At 40.1% G+C, this 19,045-nt stretch overlaps 1 protein-coding gene across 5 annotated transcripts in view; it reads left to right on the forward strand.

Annotated features, from left to right (window-relative positions):
• The window catches only part of Itsn1 (intersectin 1), a 207,796-nt gene that overhangs the window by 141,274 nt on the left and 47,477 nt on the right, over positions 1–19,045 (forward strand). For 4 of the 5 annotated variants that reach the window (XM_077795394.1, XM_026393561.2, XM_026393563.2 and 1 more), the window contains exons 22-26: positions 3,806–4,011; positions 4,859–4,941; positions 8,955–9,121; positions 12,324–12,369; positions 14,663–14,784. In XM_077795394.1, coding sequence (XP_077651520.1) covers positions 3,806–4,011; positions 4,859–4,941; positions 8,955–9,121; positions 12,324–12,369; positions 14,663–14,784 — 624 coding nt within the window. Of the gene's footprint in view, positions 1–3,805; positions 4,012–4,858; positions 4,942–8,954; positions 9,122–12,323; positions 12,370–14,662; positions 14,785–19,045 lie in introns of those variants that run through there. The other variant, XM_026393566.2, reaches the window with a different exon arrangement.

Here is a 19,045-nt window from a genome sequence, read left to right on the forward strand (position 1 = left end):
CAGAATGTGTGTAAGGAAAATCATGAGTTAATCCATTTAACTAAACTGCTGGCTATTTATTGGCAAAGAGACTGATTACAGGATAGAATATTGGGAAGCTCTGAAGTGCCCTGTTAAGAAAGAATAATTTCTGAAAGGTTAAAGGTATTTATTCTGAGTCTATCTCTTTTGCTGAATACAATAACGGAATGGAATTAAAGGAATGAAATTTTTATAAATAATCAAATCAAACCAAACAACAGATGCCCTTTTGGGAGGCATTGGGGGGGGGGGGTCATAGATAGTTTCTGTTCTGGAAACACCCAGGTCAAAGGCAAGCACTGGGCAGATTCATTTGAGAGGTAGGTGTAGGGACATTAGAACAGAGGACCAGTGGGCAGTAACACCTGTTAGGCACACCCAGATGAGAGCAAGGGAGGCCTAGACTCAGCTGCGTTCACATTTACCAAGTTGGGAGGAGCCAGTATAGAGAGAAGAGAGCATGCAAGCACAAGGATAGAGTCACACACCTGGAGGGCCAGCAGGAAAGGGGCCCTGGGTGGAGAAGATCCACATTCATGGAAAATGAGGAGGACAGGAAGAAATCAATTTGTAGTTGGAGGGAGTAGTTGAGTTTTAGAGATGTTATGGTATTAGTGAAAACAAGACATCCAAGTGGTCATGTCTAGCAGGCCAGTGGAACATGGATCTGGAGGGTGTAGGAAAGATCAGGACTATATATATATATCCAGGGGAGAGATTCTGAAGTACTGTGAGGACAAATATATATATAGTCATATAATCATATAATCAGAAGTAAGGAAATGGTATGAGGTTCAAGAATAAGGGGAAATAGAAAGTGCCCAAGAATGTGTGTGTTAGGTGGCCTGAAAGAAGGGAAAGAGTTCTGAACAGATAGTGTCACTTTCCTTTCCATCTCACCCAACTCAGAATCTGACACATGTCCTGTGCTCGGTAATGGTGATAGTGACAGAGGAGGGGTGCGAGAGCAGGGGGTGGTGTGGGTGACAGTGGGAAACCACAGGGAGGAGGAACTTGTTTTAGGCAGGTGGAGGTGATGGCTGTGATCAGGGCACAGAAGAGACCACTCTGGGTGCTGACTGAACATCCCCCTGACTTAGGGAAGAGGAAGACAAACCAGGGAGTAAAGAGGAAACGAGTGGTGAGGGAGCAGGCAGCTCTGTGACAAGTAGAGGAAGTACAGAATGCAGGGAGGGCATTGGAAAGGTAGCCAGCTGTCATCAGTGGAAAAAGGAATTGAAAAGTCAAGTGTCAGTCGGCTTGGTGCCAGGTGAATCCAGCATTAAATGCACAAAAAAAGAAGACAGGGTTCATTTTCTCCTGGGTGAAGAGGATAAAGAGAGATTGGGAAAGATAGTGGAGAAGGAAGCTCAGGTCAGACGCATGGCATCCATCTCATGAGGAGGGAGTCCTGAGGGCTTACAGGCTGTAGATGGTTAGGAGTTTGACAAAAAAAAAAAAAAATAAAGAATTGCCCAGGTAAAACTAAAAATGATAATAATAAAAGAACTTGCTGGTTGAATTTGTCCTGAATCTTGATCATTGCACAGAGCTTCAGCTTTTTCTAGCAATACTACACAGTTTTGAGAGTAGGAATAAGAACAGTACTAAAGGGGCTGGAGATGTGGCTCAGCGGTAGTGCGCTCGCCTGGCATGCGTGCGGCCCGGGTTCGATCCTCAGCACCACATACCAACAAAGATGTTGTGTCTGCCGAGAACTAAAAAATAAATATTAAAAATTCTCTCTCTCTATCTCTCTCTCTCTCTCCTCTCTCACTCTCTCTTTAAAAAAAAAAAAAAAGAACAGTACTAAAACCTGCTGTGACTATTAGTACTATTACAGTAATACTGTGCATAGATCTTACTGAACTTTCTTAACAACCTTCTAAAGAGAGTATCATCTCTGTTGTATAAATGTAGAAATTGAGGCTTTAAAAAATTAAAACAGTTGCCAAGGTATCACAGAATTAATAAGTGGCAGGGTCCCAGTTCCTGGGGCTGGGCTCACTGGGTATCCATGTGAAAAGGTCCAGAAGACAAGCACAGGGGAAACTTCTCAGGGGAGAAATTCTGAAGTACTGTGAGGACACAGGAGAAATGACTTGCCCTGGGATCCAGTCCTGGTAGAAAAATCAGGTAGAAATGGCTAAGGATTTGACAGGGCAGAAGAGTTGTGGATTAGAGACATTGAGGCAGGAGGGTCACTGCAGAGAGCAAGAATGGAAGGTAAAGAATATTTGTTCCTAGAGTGTTTGGAATCCAAAGGAACTTTAGTTTTGAGAGCAGAAATGGAAAAAAATATATATATATGGCAATATTATAGGGTATTGGTGCTGGGGATGGAACCCAAGGCCTTGTGCATTCTAGGCAAGGGCTCTACCACTGAGCTGCATCCCCAGCCCTCACAATCATATCTCGATGCAAAAATAAAAATAACTTCCAAAGGCAAAAACATGAATTGGTTCTGAATTAACTCTCCTTGAGTATATTCCTTTGTTTCTATCCATTTACATAGAAGATTGGAAGTTGGTGTTGTCCTGTTTGTTAGTAAATGTTTTAAGACACCATAAAGGTTTTATGCTCTATTTTTGAAGAAGATAATAAGTGCCTCACCTGCCTTTCCAGCCTCATCTCCTCCTACACTCCTCCGTGAGCCCAGGCTACACAGAGCCCTGGATTGCACTCCTCTTCCGGGACCCTTTGCAGTGTATGCAGTGTGCCACCTCAAGGCCTTTGCCTGTGCTGTGCCCTTGGCCTGGAGAGCCTTTCCTCCACAGCCCTAGCTACCAAAATCCTTCTCATCCTTCAAGACCCAGCTCAAATGCCTCCACCTCTGTGAAATTGTCCCTGATGCCCTTGGGCAGACTTCATCCCTCTTTTCTCTCTGTTCCCACAGTGACTAGATGGAACTTCTTTGTAGCGTATTTCATCCTGTCAGGGGGTATACTTAGTCATTTTTATCTCTTTCTTCCCTATTAACTGTGAGTTCCTTGCTAATCATATCACATTATCCATTTTTTATAGTGCTTTATGGTTAATAAACTACTTTATCTTAAATTATTTGGGGGAGGCAGAGAGATGGTTCATTATTTTTCTTTGTAATTCCATAGTGCCTTGCATATGGATGGACAATAAATGGTAATTACAATGAATTTATGCTAACAAAATCCTGTTACTCTAAAATGGAACTAAAACAAGCATAATCCAGTGCACAGCATTTTCCCCCATTTCCATACAGTTAATAATGTCATGAAATCTCATCAAACTTCTGTTCCAGCATTAATCCTCTAGTAGAAATCCAAATCATATTGGAAATGGACAGGTGCCCAGAGCAACTTGAGAGAAAAATAGGACCAAAATATAGAAGGCGCAGAGTTAAGTGTCACAGGAGAACCATCCCTCCTAGTTTACTAAGTAGAGAGTTCTAAAGCCTAGCATATCGGAGCACACCTGTAATCCGAGCTACTGAGACAGGAGGATCCCAAGTTCAAGAGGAGCATGGGCAACTTAGCAAGATACCATATCAGATAAAAATAAGTAGAAATTTCTAGATTGCCAGACGATGGCTCTGTGAATGGGCCAGCAAGTTTTTGCTTCTACTTTTGGAAATAAATGATTACTGAGAAACAGTGAGGTGTCCACCACTCATGCTGTGGTGATACAGGGTGCCATCTGTTTGTGTGTGTGCTCGTGTGTGCCTATGACAGAGGAGGCCCCAGGGTCATGCCTTGACTGATGACAAGCCACAATGTAATGAGAGGTCCTTTATGTTGTTCTACACAAGGGTGAAAAGGTGGAGGGGCTACAAGCGCAAGCCCTGTATCCTTGGAGAGCCAAAAAAGACAACCATTTAAATTTTAACAAAAATGATGTCATCACCGTCCTGGAACAGCAAGACATGTGGTGGTTTGGAGAAGTTCAAGGTCAGAAGGGTTGGTTCCCCAAGTCTTACGTGAAACTCATTTCAGGGCCCATAAGGAAATCTACAAGGTATTTTGTGTTTATCTGCTTCTATTTGATGAAAAAAATATATTAGGCATTAAAAATTGTTTGCTTTAGTTAGGATTCATGGATGGGAATTGCAGGATTATTTTGTCTTCTGAATCTTTTAATTACAAAAGAGTATATGGAATATAAAAAGGGAGTCTCTTACAGATAGGTGGCCTTTTTTTTCCCTCATGGAAGCCTATACATCCTAGTTTTCGTTTAATTTATGAAAAAAAAAGAATTCAAGGGTTGGGGTTGTGGCTCAGTGATAGAGCGCTTGCCTCGCACGTGTGAGGCACTAGGTTTGATCCTCGCACCACATAAAAAATAATATGTCCATCTACAAATATATATATATATAAAATTTTTTAAATTCTGCTCTGAGACCTGGGATAGTCACGCAAGTGGTTGGAGAGTGACTTCATAATCAGTACTGTGCTAGATACATGTGATTGCTTAGAAAGCCCAGAGCATTTGGGGAAATAATTGGAAGAATGAATTATTTTTATTAGCATCTGCTAAGAACGTGGAATCTGCAAGGCTGTTGCTTAATTATTCTAACTGTATAGGTGTTCAAAACAAATTATGAGCTTTAAGAAGATAAAAATAACAGAATTATCCCATGAGCCCCTGCCAGTCATGCTTTGGAGTAAACCAATACAGAGGGCACGTGTGCAGCAGAGCAGGATATGAGCGCAGAGCCCTGAGGCCTAGCACCCCTGGAGCGTAACTTAGCTAAGTACAGCTGCTTCATGGATTGTTCAGAGTTCTAAAGGAGAAAAACCAGTGTCAGCTGTACTGTTTTCTCTTAAGATAGGAATTAAAATACTCTTTTCTTCCCTTCTTTCAGCATGGATTCTGGTTCTTCAGAGAGTCCTGCTAGTCTGAAGAGAGTAGCTTCACCTGCTGCTAAACCAGCTGTTTCAGGAGAAGGTGAGGAGCAGATCAAATTAGGTTCTTTAGGAGAGTCGAACCTGGTAAATGTGAAATGAAATGGGTTTCATCTTTAAATAGTCTGCATTAATTGATTGGTCTGTTAAACTGAGGTGAAATGAAGGTTCAGCTCTTTACAAAATCAGAGTACTGATTATGGAGGCTGTCAAAATACTGTTAGAGATGTTGATCATCAAAAACTGAATTGTGGAGCTGGGGATGCAGCTCATCAGTGGTTGAGTTCTTGTTTAGCATATGCGAAGCCCTGGCTTCAGTCCCCAGTACTGCAAAACAGAACAAAAAACCTAAATTTTCTAATTTGACCATGAGCCTTTTGACTTTTGAAAGAAGCCCATTCACCAAGTTCACCAAGCCAGTTTGCCAAGGATCAAGTTCTCTGAGCACCCCTGTAGCTAAATCTCCTAATGTAGTCTAGTCTCATCTACATACAAGTATTTTGCCTTAAAACACTGCAGAGTCCAGTAAAGCTTTCACAATTATATGAATGTCATAGGAACCTCTTCAGCCAAAACAGAAGCTCAGTTTCCATGTTCTAAGTAAATAACCAAACCAGATTATTTAGGCCTAAAAATTTCATTTTGAGTATTTGTAATTCAAATAATTAATTGCCTTTTTCCAGTCTCTGTTTCATGACATAATTCTAGATATTATATATACATGCCAGTCACTAGTAGGAAGTATTAAATTTTTAAAAAATGAAAAAAAACTTATGTAATTCAGACCCTGCTGGTAAAAATCATGTTTTTTACATTCAGTGCAATCATTATAGAACTAATTGAAAGGTGCTACCTGAGTTAAGCTTCCCATTTAGAAGTCCGAGCAGGTTTTGCAGTTATCAGATGTCATAACTTACCAATTATGCAGTATTTTTCAGTTGTTTCCTGGTATAAATTATATGATTAGTTTGCTGTAATATGATTGTTGCATTCCTAGAAACTTTACCTAATGAAAAATACAATTATCAACATAATTGTTTTGATGGAGACAGCAAACATTAAGGTTTGATAGTAGTTCAGAGTCACTGTAACAGCGTTTCTTCCTCAGTTCTTCTTTTTATTTTTTGGTGGTGCTGGGGATTGAACCAAGGGCCTTGTGCATGCTGGACAAGTACTCTACCACTGATTTATACCCCCCAGCCCCCCAGCATTTCTTTATCAATAGGAATTTCAAAAGTAATTTTTAAAAAATTTATAGGTATAATTATAAAACCTCATCATTACCAAAAAATAAAAAAAAGAAAGATCTAGGATTTTATGGTTCCCAGTTTTTGTTACTAGTATGAAAACAATTACTAGCATAGTTCTCTTTATACATGTTCATTATCTTAATGCCTTTTTTTAATCCACTGTTAGAAGAAGAAGGCAAAAATGCACATTTAAGCAGAAAATGAAAAAAAAGAAAAAAAGAAAAAAACCAATATTTGTAATCAGCATAGTGAAAAAGAAATGTTAACCCCTCCCCCAAAAAACTTCAGTGTGCTTCGTCTGGTCAGGTCTCACTGCATGTGGAGTTTGTATCCTGGCTCTGCCAGGTTGTAACCCTGATTTCTGTCATGCCCTAGCTTCTTCATCTGTGAAGCATGCATAATAACACCTAATAACCATCCCTTGAGGTAGGAAGTTATTACAAGGGTTGTGCAGTAAAAAGTATAAAGCTTTTAGAAAAAAACTCAACAAACATATGCTGCTTTTATTCCCTTTTTGCTTCATTTCTTGATTGCTGCCAGAGCCACTCACGGCAGTGAGCCTCCTCATCTGATAATAGATGTAGAGGAATGCTTATTAGTCTTGAGACATGTACAGAAGCTTCAACACCTGAGTCCTTGCTAAATAGCTCACCAAGTGAACCACACTTTTTCTTAAAGTCAAGCAAGAGAATAGAGGTAAATTCTGATCTTAATTTGAAATGAATAAGATTAGAAATATTAGGAAAGATTGCAGATATTGTGAAGGGAGGGTTTGTGGGAGGGCATTAGAAATTCTGAGAAAAGGTATGGATGGATATTAATGAGCTTCTTGTTAATGCTGCACTGAATGTCTTCTGATTTAAAGTAAACTGTAAATAAACCAGATAAATAGATTATCTATTTGAGTAGCTCTTAAAATAGAAGCTTGGGACTGGCCTGTTCCCTTGTTAGATGTCTCACCAGAGGGAGTGACTGAGGAGGACCTCACCCTCTAAGCATCCACCACAGTGTCCCCAGGGCTCACTGTCATTGTGCAGTCACAGGGCACCCAAAGCCTCTATCTCTAGCCTCCTTTTCATTTTGAGCTGTAGTATTAAGCTTAGCTAGAGATCATGTTTCTGAAGTTTTCTAAACATTTTGAAAGTTACTTCAAAATTCTGGTGTATTTTAAAGACAGTGACTTTAGGTGAGGATTCACTGGAAAGTATGGATTGCCCAGGATCCTATTAAGGGGTCAACGATAGGAACTAAAGAACAGTAACAGAGACCAGATGACAGGGGAAAAGTCAGAAAAATGAGTGTATCAGTGACAAGAGAATGCTCTTATTACAGCATGCAAACGATGATGTGCTTGTGTGGGAAGTGAGTTTTTTCTTTTTAACTGTGGAGATTTGTGTTACCAGCACTGGAGGGCTAAGACAAGAGTCTTCTGTCTTACAGGGACGTTTGGATGACCCTGTGTCTGCTGTGGGTTTCAGCACTCTCCCCAGCAGTCACCCCCCTAGCCTCTGCACAGTGCTCAGGTCACCCTCAAAGCTGAAGGAGGCCCCTGTTGGCACTCTTAGGGGGTGCCCACCCATGTTAGCACAGTGTTAAGGGGTTTTGATTTTTATGTGTGTTTTAGTTTTCGTTAGTCCCTCCCTCAGAGGCTATTTTAATTGACCAATAGAGGTCTCCGTACTAAATTTCTGCCTATTAATCAACATTAACTCTGCATTTAAGAAATATCATCTGGTAGTCTCTTGAGAAACATACATCATCTGTTATAAAAATGTTCTGGGGTAAATGTTTCTGCTTTTAAAAAAATGTACAAAGGGCTGGAATAAGATGAAGAAAAAGTGGAAGTAAGAAATATATGTATCTTTCTGTAAAATCTTTTCTGCTAATCTAGGATTTTGTATCTAGTCTGTCTGAGAGAAGACTTGGTTCTAAGTCTTAGTAGAATCAATAAAAGCAATGCAGGGTTCTCTTTATAATTAAAAGATAAAAATTGCTTTTGGAATGCACACCCTTCAATTCAAGACACTAAAGAATATTATTTTTTTATTTTTAAGACTAAATTACATTATAATGTAATTTAGAATGTAATAAAAGTAAAAAATAGTTTTCATTTAATTTTTTGGGAGAGACTTAATAGTTATTTTCCAGGGTTGAGTAGACATCACACTTATCACCAGTTCACTCTACCTGTGTATACATTTGGAAGACAAGTAGATGCCCATTTTTAACTAAGTAATGTGTATTTATTTATTTTATAGTCTAAAAGTTTCCTGCCATCTTTGTATATGGTACAATAGGACATAAGGAAAAGTGTGTCTTGTTTAATTTACATAAAGGATATACTCTAGAAATGTCTAAAATTGTGAATTAGTACTCTCAAAACAGAAATACAGATATTTGCACCCCAGAAGCCTGCATGTAAGTGCATCTGACCCTGTAGATACTCAGTAAATGTTAGTTGAAACTGGATGTAAAAAACATTTCATTAAAAAAAATAAAATGATGTCCCTAAGTCCTAGATGATTTTTGGTATTCAGTGTTTGTAGACATGCAGTTGGTTCGTTGTTCCTGTGGCTGGGTCTTCACAGGAATTGTCTCCTTGTCTGCAGTTACTGAATTCTTGTGTGCAGTTGGAGAATTCGGAGCCCAGGGGTATTCTGCAGCTCTGTATTTTTATCTGTGATTAGCCTTTCTCTTGAATGAATCTTATCCTAATTTCCTGATTCATAATTTGCTTTTGCAAAGCTGTCTGGGATTTCTTTAAACAATCAAGCTCTCTCCGTATCTCAATATTTCTCCCCACCAGAATTTATTGCCATGTACACTTACGAGAGTTCTGAGCAAGGAGATTTAACCTTTCAGCAAGGGGATGTGATTTTGGTTACCAAGAAAGATGGTGACTGGTGGACGGGAACAGTGGGCGACAAGTCCGGAGTCTTCCCTTCTAACTATGTGAGGCTTAAAGATTCAGAGGTAAACCCACATTAACTGTTTCCTCTCCCTTTCTGTGTGGTGGTTCTCTTTGCGGGGAGTCATGATGTTTGACATTGGAACATTCTTTTGGGTTTTACTAAACTCTAGAACGTGACAGTAACTACAGTGTGACCTGCAGCTCTCTGACCTTTCCATTTGGTGCTGTGGAGTAAACATTGGTTTCCCACAAGCAGAACTCCAGGGGCTAAGTGGAGGCTGCTGCTAGGGGGTTGGTCAGCATCAGTGGGTTATAATGCTCAGTATTAACCTCTATTCCTGTGTGTAATTGACATTGGAATAAACTTTTTTGATTTGTTCTTCATGGTCATTAATTTTTAGATTTCCCATAGCATTATTTTGACCATGTAAACAAGTATTCTGGTGATACTTGGCCCCTGAATATTAGGGCAGTAGAAAGTTTCTTAAAATTGTGTTTTTTGTCTATATAGTAGGGAAATACAATATCTAAGAGTTTGGTACTCTCTTGGGATACTATTATCCTTATAAATTGGAAATGGCTGTCATTGTTGTTAAATGGAACTGTAAAAAATTGATTGCATAAAATGTGTCATCAAAGTTTAGTACAGGTTTAATGAAGAGGGATACCACAGAGTACAGGAACCTGTCATAGTGGCCAAGTTCAAGTCAGTGGAGAGTGTCAGGATATAAATGTAGTAATTTAACAGATCCACATAAGTATACCAAGAGGAATGGGCTGGTGCTACTTCTCCCCTCCCCGCACCTGTCAGGGCACAGTTCTTTTTCTCTCCTACCTCCTAGGCACTGAGAGAAAAGGCGGGCAGGGAACTTTCAGAGGCTGCGTTCTTGGGTGTAAGTGAGTGGACAAAGCTCTTGCTGTCTCTCATTCAGGTGCCAGAGAGTGTCTGTGGGCTCTTCTGAAGGCCCCTGCACTCCCAGAGGCCCTGTGGGCAGCTGACTTGATGCAGTAGTTTTGCCATTGGCCTTCTCACTTTCCCTGCAGTTGCTAAGAGTAGTTTTATGTGCTTGGGTTTGGTGTGTTTTTTTCTTTTTTTCTTTTTTTTTTTAAGGGGTGTCATTATTGTTTTTTGTTTTTCTTGCTGTAGTCCTGAGAGCAGCTTGCTGAAATTCCTGTGGATGGATTTGTATTAGTTGCCCACCCTTAGAAAATTTGGCAGAGTCTGGAAGAAAGTAATTTTCCCCTGTAAGACAGCTGGCCTGTTGAACCCCATAGATCAGAGAGGGAGAATTGAACCCTTCTTTAGGCTAGCAAATTGGTTCCAATAAGAATCAACCAGATGATATTTCAGAGGGCTGAGGGAAATGCTAAAAACTAAATTTGATTTCCATTATTATCCATGAAAACTCTTAAAGTGATATTACCTTTTGGATAAGTTAAAATACAAAAACCATTTTGGCTTGTATTTGAATTTGACTTTATTAACTTTATTTAGACTTTACCCAAGTTCTATTTACATAGGAGTTAATGCATATTTAAATAACATTATAATAAAAATAATCTGCATCAACACTGAAAAATATACAAAAGCCATTACTTGTATTTTATTTTAATAAATTAGTTTTCTATTCACAAAACCTTATGAAATCGGTAAATTTTTTTAAAAAGCAACTCTTTTTTAAAGGTAACCTGTTATGTTTTCTTAACCATATTCATAAACTATTAGCTACAGAAGAAGTGGCAGTACTAAAGATTTTTAGACAAATGTTTAGCTATATTGTTCAGTAATAGGGGGAGGGACTAAAAAGTTAGCTCTTCTGTCCTACTTAGTTTCAGAGTTCAGTGTTCAAGCAAAGCATCTTACCAAACTTAAAAGCCAGACAAAACTTCAAACTGGCCTGGGGAAGGGTTGTCCTGTCCTGGAGATCCTTCTGGGACATATGGCCTGGGAACACATTTAAACACATGCAGCCAGGACAGAATCTGGCCTCTTGAGTGTATCCCAACCTAGGATGCTGGGTGTATTTCTCAGAAGCAGCACATTGGAGCTCCTTGAACTCTGTGGTTGGGTATTGCTAATTTCTTTCTTGTTACAGAATATAGAGAGTGTATTATCAGCCTGTATGGGAGAAGTAACTGGTCACTCAGAATCTTGTTTCATTGTTATTTCTTTATTTAATATGTAGCCCCCCAAAATAGCAGTAAAGATTGATAGTGTGTAGTTGTAGTCATTAATTCAAGAAAACATAATCAGAGTAAAAATTTAACCGAAACCTTTCCTGGTAAATTGTTATTAATTTCAATGACCAAAATACAAGGACAATGATAAGTTGTGTTCCTGGTAGATAAATTGCATGTTTTTATTCTTATAGTAACTCTAATTTAGTTTATTAAACATTTCTGCTTTATTTTAATTGGAATACTTAATTTACTGTGAGTTAGAGACTTGAGGATGAGCATGAATTGAGACTAAAGCACTCTGTCACAGAAGATTTCCTTCTGGCCCCTCTCCTGGCTCTTGTGGTCTCTGTTGCCGACTCAGCTGGTTTAAGTCCATGAGCATCCATGAGAGGACTGCACCTCAAGTGCTTCTGGAACACAGTAGTGGGAAGAAGTGTGGCCTACTTCTGTGGATCGTGCTTCCACCACAGATAGAGAAGTGTCAGCGTTCAGACAGTGTGAAATTGGGAGGAAAGGATATGTAGGACAGCAGCCCCCTCATTGCCAACAGCAATGGGGAAAGGGAAGATTCCATCATCCCTGTGCCATTTTAGTTCTTTAAAAAGGAAACCTGGAGCAAATGTAGAAAAACACAACATTTTAATGTATTGAATATGGGTGGTAGGCTCATGGGTATGTCTTAGAGTTTCTGAACTTTTTGTATGTGAAATATTTCCTAATAACCATTTGAAAACAAAGTACCAGCTGAGTGTGTGGGGAGTAGTCCTCCTGACATGGAGCCTTCCATTGGATTTTCCCAGGTGTATGATATGCCCACACCACAGGTCCATACCTGAGCCCTCTGGGGTTTACAGTTCACATACTTTGCTCTTTTCTTCTCTTAAGAGTAAAAGCTATACATTTTAAGGTACTTATTTTGTCCAGGTATTCCTAATACACATGCTCTTGTCAAGTGAAACAGTGCTTTCCCTGGAAAGAAAAAGGGGATTTAGGGTCTCAAATGGGTTTGTTCATTAATCGTGTTCTAAGTTACATGATCAATACTCCTCAACATGCAAATGAGACCTTTTGCTCTGTTTTAAGGGCTCTGGAACTGCTGGAAAAACAGGGAATTTAGGAAAAAAACCTGGTAAGTTACATTCCCTAATGCTTATGTTTTATTGTTATGAATATAATTGATAGCTGCTTCCAATCTTTGTTTATTAGGGCCAGCAGTAAAGTACAGACCAAGAAACCTTTCCTGAGAGTGGTTGTAATAGGCTCTTTCCTTGGACTCTACTAATAACATATACATGGTTATGAAGTTTCACTGTTTCACATGGGGAGTGGGAACATCACCAGACAGAACGTTCTCCTGGGTTATGAAGAAATAACTCAAGCAAAATTGTAGAAGATTGCCATACAAAGAGGTGTAAAACTGGAAATTCACTGTTTTTTAGTTATCTTCTTGTTAGGCTTGGGGGGCCCTTTTTCATTTTCTGACAGCACTTTAAACCCAAGACACAAAGATCAGAGGAGCAGCAAATATTATCATCTTATAGGTCCCGTTAATTTAGAAGCCATTGGGTGGTTTTCCTCAGGTGAACATTGGAGGTACAAAATTATAGTCATACCTCTATGTTCAGTTTTAGTTTATTTAAACAAAATCACATGTTCTAAAAATAGTAGCTTGAAAGAGAGCAGAAGGAAGCAGTGTGAAATAATATGGTTTGTGTGGCCTGTCTTCCTGGTCTAAGTTATTTGTGCTTTTTTGTCTTCATATCCTTAGGAAATTATAGGTTGAAACAGTCATTGCTGTGCTGAGGAATTTGTGTGTCTGTCTGGTGCTCACATCAGATGGGCTTACTCAGCCAGGAAAAGAAGGGGTTTCAGGGTGTCTAGGCTTCTAGTCAGACTCCAGATAGTGGGCCATCTGACCAAATTTCTTCTTTAATTGTGAGTCTTCTTTCTACCTTTTCAATGTTTGTCATTCCAAAAGGTCAAGATGTTTCATATGTGATGCCCAGGTGAACTTAACTTTACACTGGAACTAGCAAGCTGCTCAGGGACACAAGAGGAAGCAGAGAATGTCAGGGTAGACCGCTGACTCATATGCCAGGTTCTTTGAAGAGCAGAAACATCAGTTGCCAAGTAGGATAGTAATTGGGACTTTCTCCAGACCGAAAACTGTTGGAGTCCAGAGCTTGTCCTTGGCACATTGTAGGAGAGTCCTCATCCCTGTGTAGTTCTGGGCAAGAGCTCTCAGGCAGAGCCAAACTGTCTGGAAGGTGACTCTGGACTTCCCTGAGTTCTCTGAAGCATCTGGCAGGCCAGGACTGCCCCATGACAGGTTGGTGCTCCTGTCGTAGTCGTCAACCTTGGATTGTAGAACAGGGCAGTGGCAGGTGGCTGAAGTGCTGCAATCTTATTCCTTCCCTGGAGTTAGTGGAAAAGTAGGAGATCATATCAGAGTAGGGGGCCTTTATCTTTTCATCTTTCTCTACTTCATTTCTTCTTCCTTCTTTCCTTCCTTGCTCTGCCCTGTTCTTTTAGGAACTGTTATGACCAAGAGTGAGAGTAGAGGAATAGAGCAGTTTGTTCTGATTGCTTCTAGAAGTTCAGGAAGCTGTGGCTGTAAATGTGCCAGAATTCATCAGAGCAGGAGTCTGTCTTTTCATACTTGACCTTGGTGCCAGCAGAAATTTGCTTTTCAGTGCCTGGGCTGGTCCTGCTGGAATTTTTTCTGTGGGATTTCTAATATTCAGGAAATGTACAGAATTGTTTGCATTTTTTTCTATGTTGAATTATTGTTTTTTTATTAAATTCCCTTCTTAATTCCAGGTCCTTCCTTTAACTTGACATAAAAAGACGTAAACTTGCATTGCTATGATTCATACCAGTTCAGGGATCACCCCCAAATGTGAGCCATAAAGAAAATGGTCTTGTTGGTAGGAGGGAGAGTCTGAAGCCACAACATAGAACTTCGATGCTACCAGGCTTCCGATGGTTTTTGAGGAAAATAGAATTTCTCTCTCTAAGTATTTGGCAGAGGGAACACTTCCTCTATTCACTGAGCACTGGTGGGTGGGGTGGGTGAGTGAAGCCCAACCCTTGGTATCAGGTGTTTGGGAAGCTAAAGAGGGGCTGTGGACAGGAGCAGGCTTCATGGTAGGAACTGGTAAGTTCTGAAACAATGAGGGAGTAACAGAAGACAGCCCAACAGAAGGATTGGCCAAGCCCCTTGAACGCTGCATTTGCCCTATAGCTAGGGGAAGGGGCTACAGTGGGAGGGATTCAGAGCCTCCCTCATCCAGTAGAAAATCAGCTACATATGCTGGTTTTGACGATGCTGATCTGAGACTATGGGAGGTGGCTGTGACTTCTTAGTGTTTCCAAATCCTGACTCTTAACAGTATGCTGCAATGTTTGATCTTGTTTTTCAGAAATTGCTCAAGTTATTGCTTCATATACCGCCACTGGTCCTGAGCAACTTACCTTGGCCCCTGGTCAGCTAATTTTGATTCGAAAAAAGAACCCAGGTGGATGGTGGGAAGGAGAGCTGCAAGTTAGTTTTTTTTTTTTTTCCTATTTATTTAAAATTCTAGTTTGTTTGAATATACAAGATGGGGGCAGTATTTGATTGCAAAGTACAAAGAACCCATCACTGCCTAAATCTTGCATTTGAATAATGAGAAATACCACTTTATCTGAATCTGGTTCCTAAGCTTCAGCCAGCCAGTAGCAATGTCTGAATTCTGAAAACTAGGAATTCATTTTAAAATTTATCCTTTCAGACCCTGTGCGCCTACCTATAATCCCAACAACTCGGGAGGCTGAGGCAAGATGATTTCAAATTCAAAGCCTGCTTCAGCAACTTGGCAAGACCCTGTTTCAGAACAAAACAAAAAAAGCTGAAAGCACCCCACGTTCAATCCCTGGTACCAAAAATAAATAAATAAAATTCATCCATTCAGTTTCCAAGTTCAAATCACTCGAGATTCAGTGTTGGTACAGTGAGAATTCATAGGATGACAGATGCCTAGGTAGAGCTGTCCTTGAGGTCCTGGCATCCTAAAGTGGAGCATCTCATCAGTCGTGTCAGGAAGCACGTTGCAGTAGCAGGTTCCTTTTTATATAAAGCCACATCTGTACATCATGCTGTTTTTAGTTTGTGTGTTTGTGGTGGCGTTGTTGTTATTCTTATAGCTTGTTATTCATATTGCCATTCCAGAAACCTCCTTTAAGTCTTTCAAGAGGAAATAATAGTTTTAAAAGGGTTACTGTCACATCAGCATTGTAAAGATTAATAGAATCGTCATTAGATGCCAAACCTAAGGGGAAGTTTTTAGTAAGGATAGAAATTGCTTATGGTCTTTGAGTGACTCCCACAGAAAGACCACATATAATTTGCACAGTAATTATACCATTGAGAACTAAGTTACCACTCTAATCAAGTGATTAAAGTGATCTTCACCAGTGAGGACAAATGGACGTAATATTCATCCAAACATGCTACCTGAAAAAGACAGTGTCACATACTATTGTGGCTAGAAGTGCATCAACTGAATCTAATCATGCAGAAGCATTAAATAAACTCAGAATAAGGAATGTCCAATTAAGGGGGCAGGGAGAGGCTGTATTCTTCAAAGACGTCAATGACAAAACTCATAGAAAGGAGATAAAAGAGACATGACTGCTGATGGCAATATCTGACTTGATCCCACATGAAACAAAAACATGCTCTTAAGGATGTTACTGCGATAATGGACAAAACTGGGATGTGGACACCAGGTTAGATAAAAAATTTTCTTTTTGGTACTGGGGATGAAACCCAGGACACTGTACCACTGAGATACATCCCGACCCTTTTATTTTTGAGACAGGGTTTCACTAAGTTGCTTAGGTTGGCCTTAAACTTCTGATCATAGTGTCTCAACTGCCTGAGTAACTATGGTTGTAGGTAGGCATCATTGAGCCTGGCTTAGATAAAATTATTGTGCCAATTTACTAAAATTGAAAAACATACTATCGTCCTATGAGAGACTATTCCTATTTTTAGTAAATAGCCATTGAATTATTTAGGGGTAACCGGCCATAATGTAAGCAAATTGTAATCAGGTAATTCTGATAAAGAAATTACGGTGAAGAGGATTTGGGGGTAGGGAGAGAGAATGTGCAAATAATGAAACAGATGGGATAAAATGTTAATAACAGGTGAATCTAAGTAAAGGGTGTTATATACTTTTCTTGTTCTTGCTGCTTTTCTGATAGTTTGAAATTATTTCTTTTTTTCCAGTTTTTAAATTAATTTTTTTATTTATATATGATAGCAGGATGCATTACAATTCTTATTACATATATAAAGCACAATTTTTCATATGTTGTATACATAGTATATTCATACCAATTTGTGTCTTCATACATGTACTTTGGATAATAATGTCTATCACATTCCACCATCATTTCTAACCCCCTGCCCCCTCCCTTCCCTTCCCACCCCTCTGCCCTATCTAAAGTTCGCCTATTCCTCCCATGCTTCCCCTCCCTACCCACTATGAATCAGCCTCCTTTTATATCAGAGAAAACATTCGGCATTTGGTTTTTTAGGATTGGCTAACTTAACTTAGCATTATCTTCTCTACCTGCAAGTGCCATGATTTTATTCTCTTTTATTGCTGAGTAATATTCCATTGTGTATATATGTCACTTTTTTTTTATTATTTCATCTTTTGAAGGGCATCTAGGTGGGTTCCACAATTTAGCTATTGTGAATTGTGCTTTTATAAACATTGATGTGGCTGTGTCCCTGTAGTATGCTATTTTTAAGTCCTTTGGGTATAGACTGAGGATAGAGCACTAATAGTGAGATAGAGCACTAATCTCTAGGGTATATAAAGAACTCAAAAAGATAAGCACCAAAACCCCCCCCCCAAAAAAACCTCAATCAATAAATGGCCCAAGGACCTGAACAGACACTTCTCAGAAGATGATATGCATACAATCAGTCAACAAATATATGAAAAGATGTTCATCATCTCTAGCAATTAGAGAAATGCAAATCAAAACTACTCTAATATTTCATCTCACTCCAGTCAGAATGGCAGCTATTATGAAGACAAACAACAATAAGTGTTGGCAAGGATGTGGGGGAAAAGGCACACTCACACACTGTTGGTGGGACTGCAAATTGGTGCATCTAATATGGAAAACAGTATGGAGATTTCTTGGAAAATTGGGAATGGAACCACCATTTGACCCAACTATCCCTCTCCTTGGTCTATACACAAAGGACTTGAAATTATTTCTAAATAAAATGTTGCTTTAAAAATTTACTTCTATAGCAAAATTACATGGCTGTAGCCATGGGCTTCACATCCACAGATTCAACCAACCATGGACTGAAATTGAGAAAAATTTGTATCTGTATTGAAAATGAGTAGACTTTTTTTTTCTTGTCATTCTCTAAACCGTGTTGTGTAACAACTATTTGCATAGCAATTACATTGTATTTGGTGTTATAAGTAATCTGCAGATGGTTTAAAATGTATAGGGGGTTGTGCATAGGTTATATGTAAATATATGTCATTGTATATAAGAAACTTGAGTATCCTTGGATTTTGGAATCTGGAGAGGTCTTGGAACCACTCTCCTCCTCCCAGATACTTAAGGACAGCTGTACTTGACAGATAAGTCTGCTGGCTGTTGAACAGGAAGTGTTTGCCTCCTACACGCAACCTCCCCCACTACGAAAGTGAAGACCAACCTTGGTGACCCAGAGTCCATCTTGCTTCATAGCATAGTGTGAAGGACAGCTTACCCACATGGGCAGCCCTTAGGGACCTGCCAAAGGGAAAGTTTCCCAATAAGCCTTCTGGCCTTTGTGCAGAAGGGATATGTGTGGTAAGGTACACCGAGATCTTCCTTTATGGAGTCAATCTTGAGGCCTGCTGCATGACACTGGGGCCTCAGTACTTGCCGAGCATGTGAACAAGTAGTTTCTAGAATCCCTTTTATGAGAACCCTACTGTCCTAAAGAAAGAGCTTGCAGTGATCCTCAGGTGTCCACTGGTGTGCTGTGGGCTGGTTGTCACATCTGTGCCTTTCATCTGGCCCTGAGCAGGACTCTGCAGATAGCCAAGATGGGGGAGGGAAAGAGAAAGTTTGCTTACAGGGTGCTGGCTGTGGAGGGCACCTTAACAAGTACTGAAGAGCAGGGATTAGAGCAGCCCAAATGGGAGGCACGTGGCTCAGGAAGGAAGGAGGACTTGAAGAAAGTCCTCTGCTCACTGTTCTGTCCAGACCAACCCTGGCTGAGTAGGGGAAGATCCATACCGTGGTGAGCTGGACATACTGTTCCCTCTGGACTAAAGACTGTCCATTAGAAGAGAAGGCATGGTAGCCGGGAGTGTGCCTAGTGGTGAAAGTTCCCTGGGAGCTCGCTGGTGAGCAGCCATAAAAACCCTGTCCAGAAGCGCTTGTTAGATACAGCTTCCTGGCTGAGGGATCTGACCTTTGGAGTCCTGGAAATCCACTCTCCTTTGTAATGTGCCTGTTTTTGCACTGGGCAGGGAGAGGAGAGGGCTTGCTCATGCCAGGGAGACCATTACCACTGACCTTGCCATCTACATGTTCCTTTCCTTCTCTGAAGACTCAGTGGCTCCCATTGCCTTTCCCTTTCAGCCTGCCTGTGGAGGCTTCCTGTTGTGCCCCTTCTTCCCTGTGCCACCTTACACTCTTTAGCAACCATTCCAGACTTATTGGACAATTTGTTTAAAACCACCAACATCGGGCTCTTGTACTTAGCTGCCTTGGCTCCTAACATTCCT

Source organism: Urocitellus parryii, chromosome 2, assembly GCF_045843805.1.
Source record: "Urocitellus parryii isolate mUroPar1 chromosome 2, mUroPar1.hap1, whole genome shotgun sequence".
Taxonomy (NCBI): domain Eukaryota; kingdom Metazoa; phylum Chordata; class Mammalia; order Rodentia; family Sciuridae; genus Urocitellus; species Urocitellus parryii.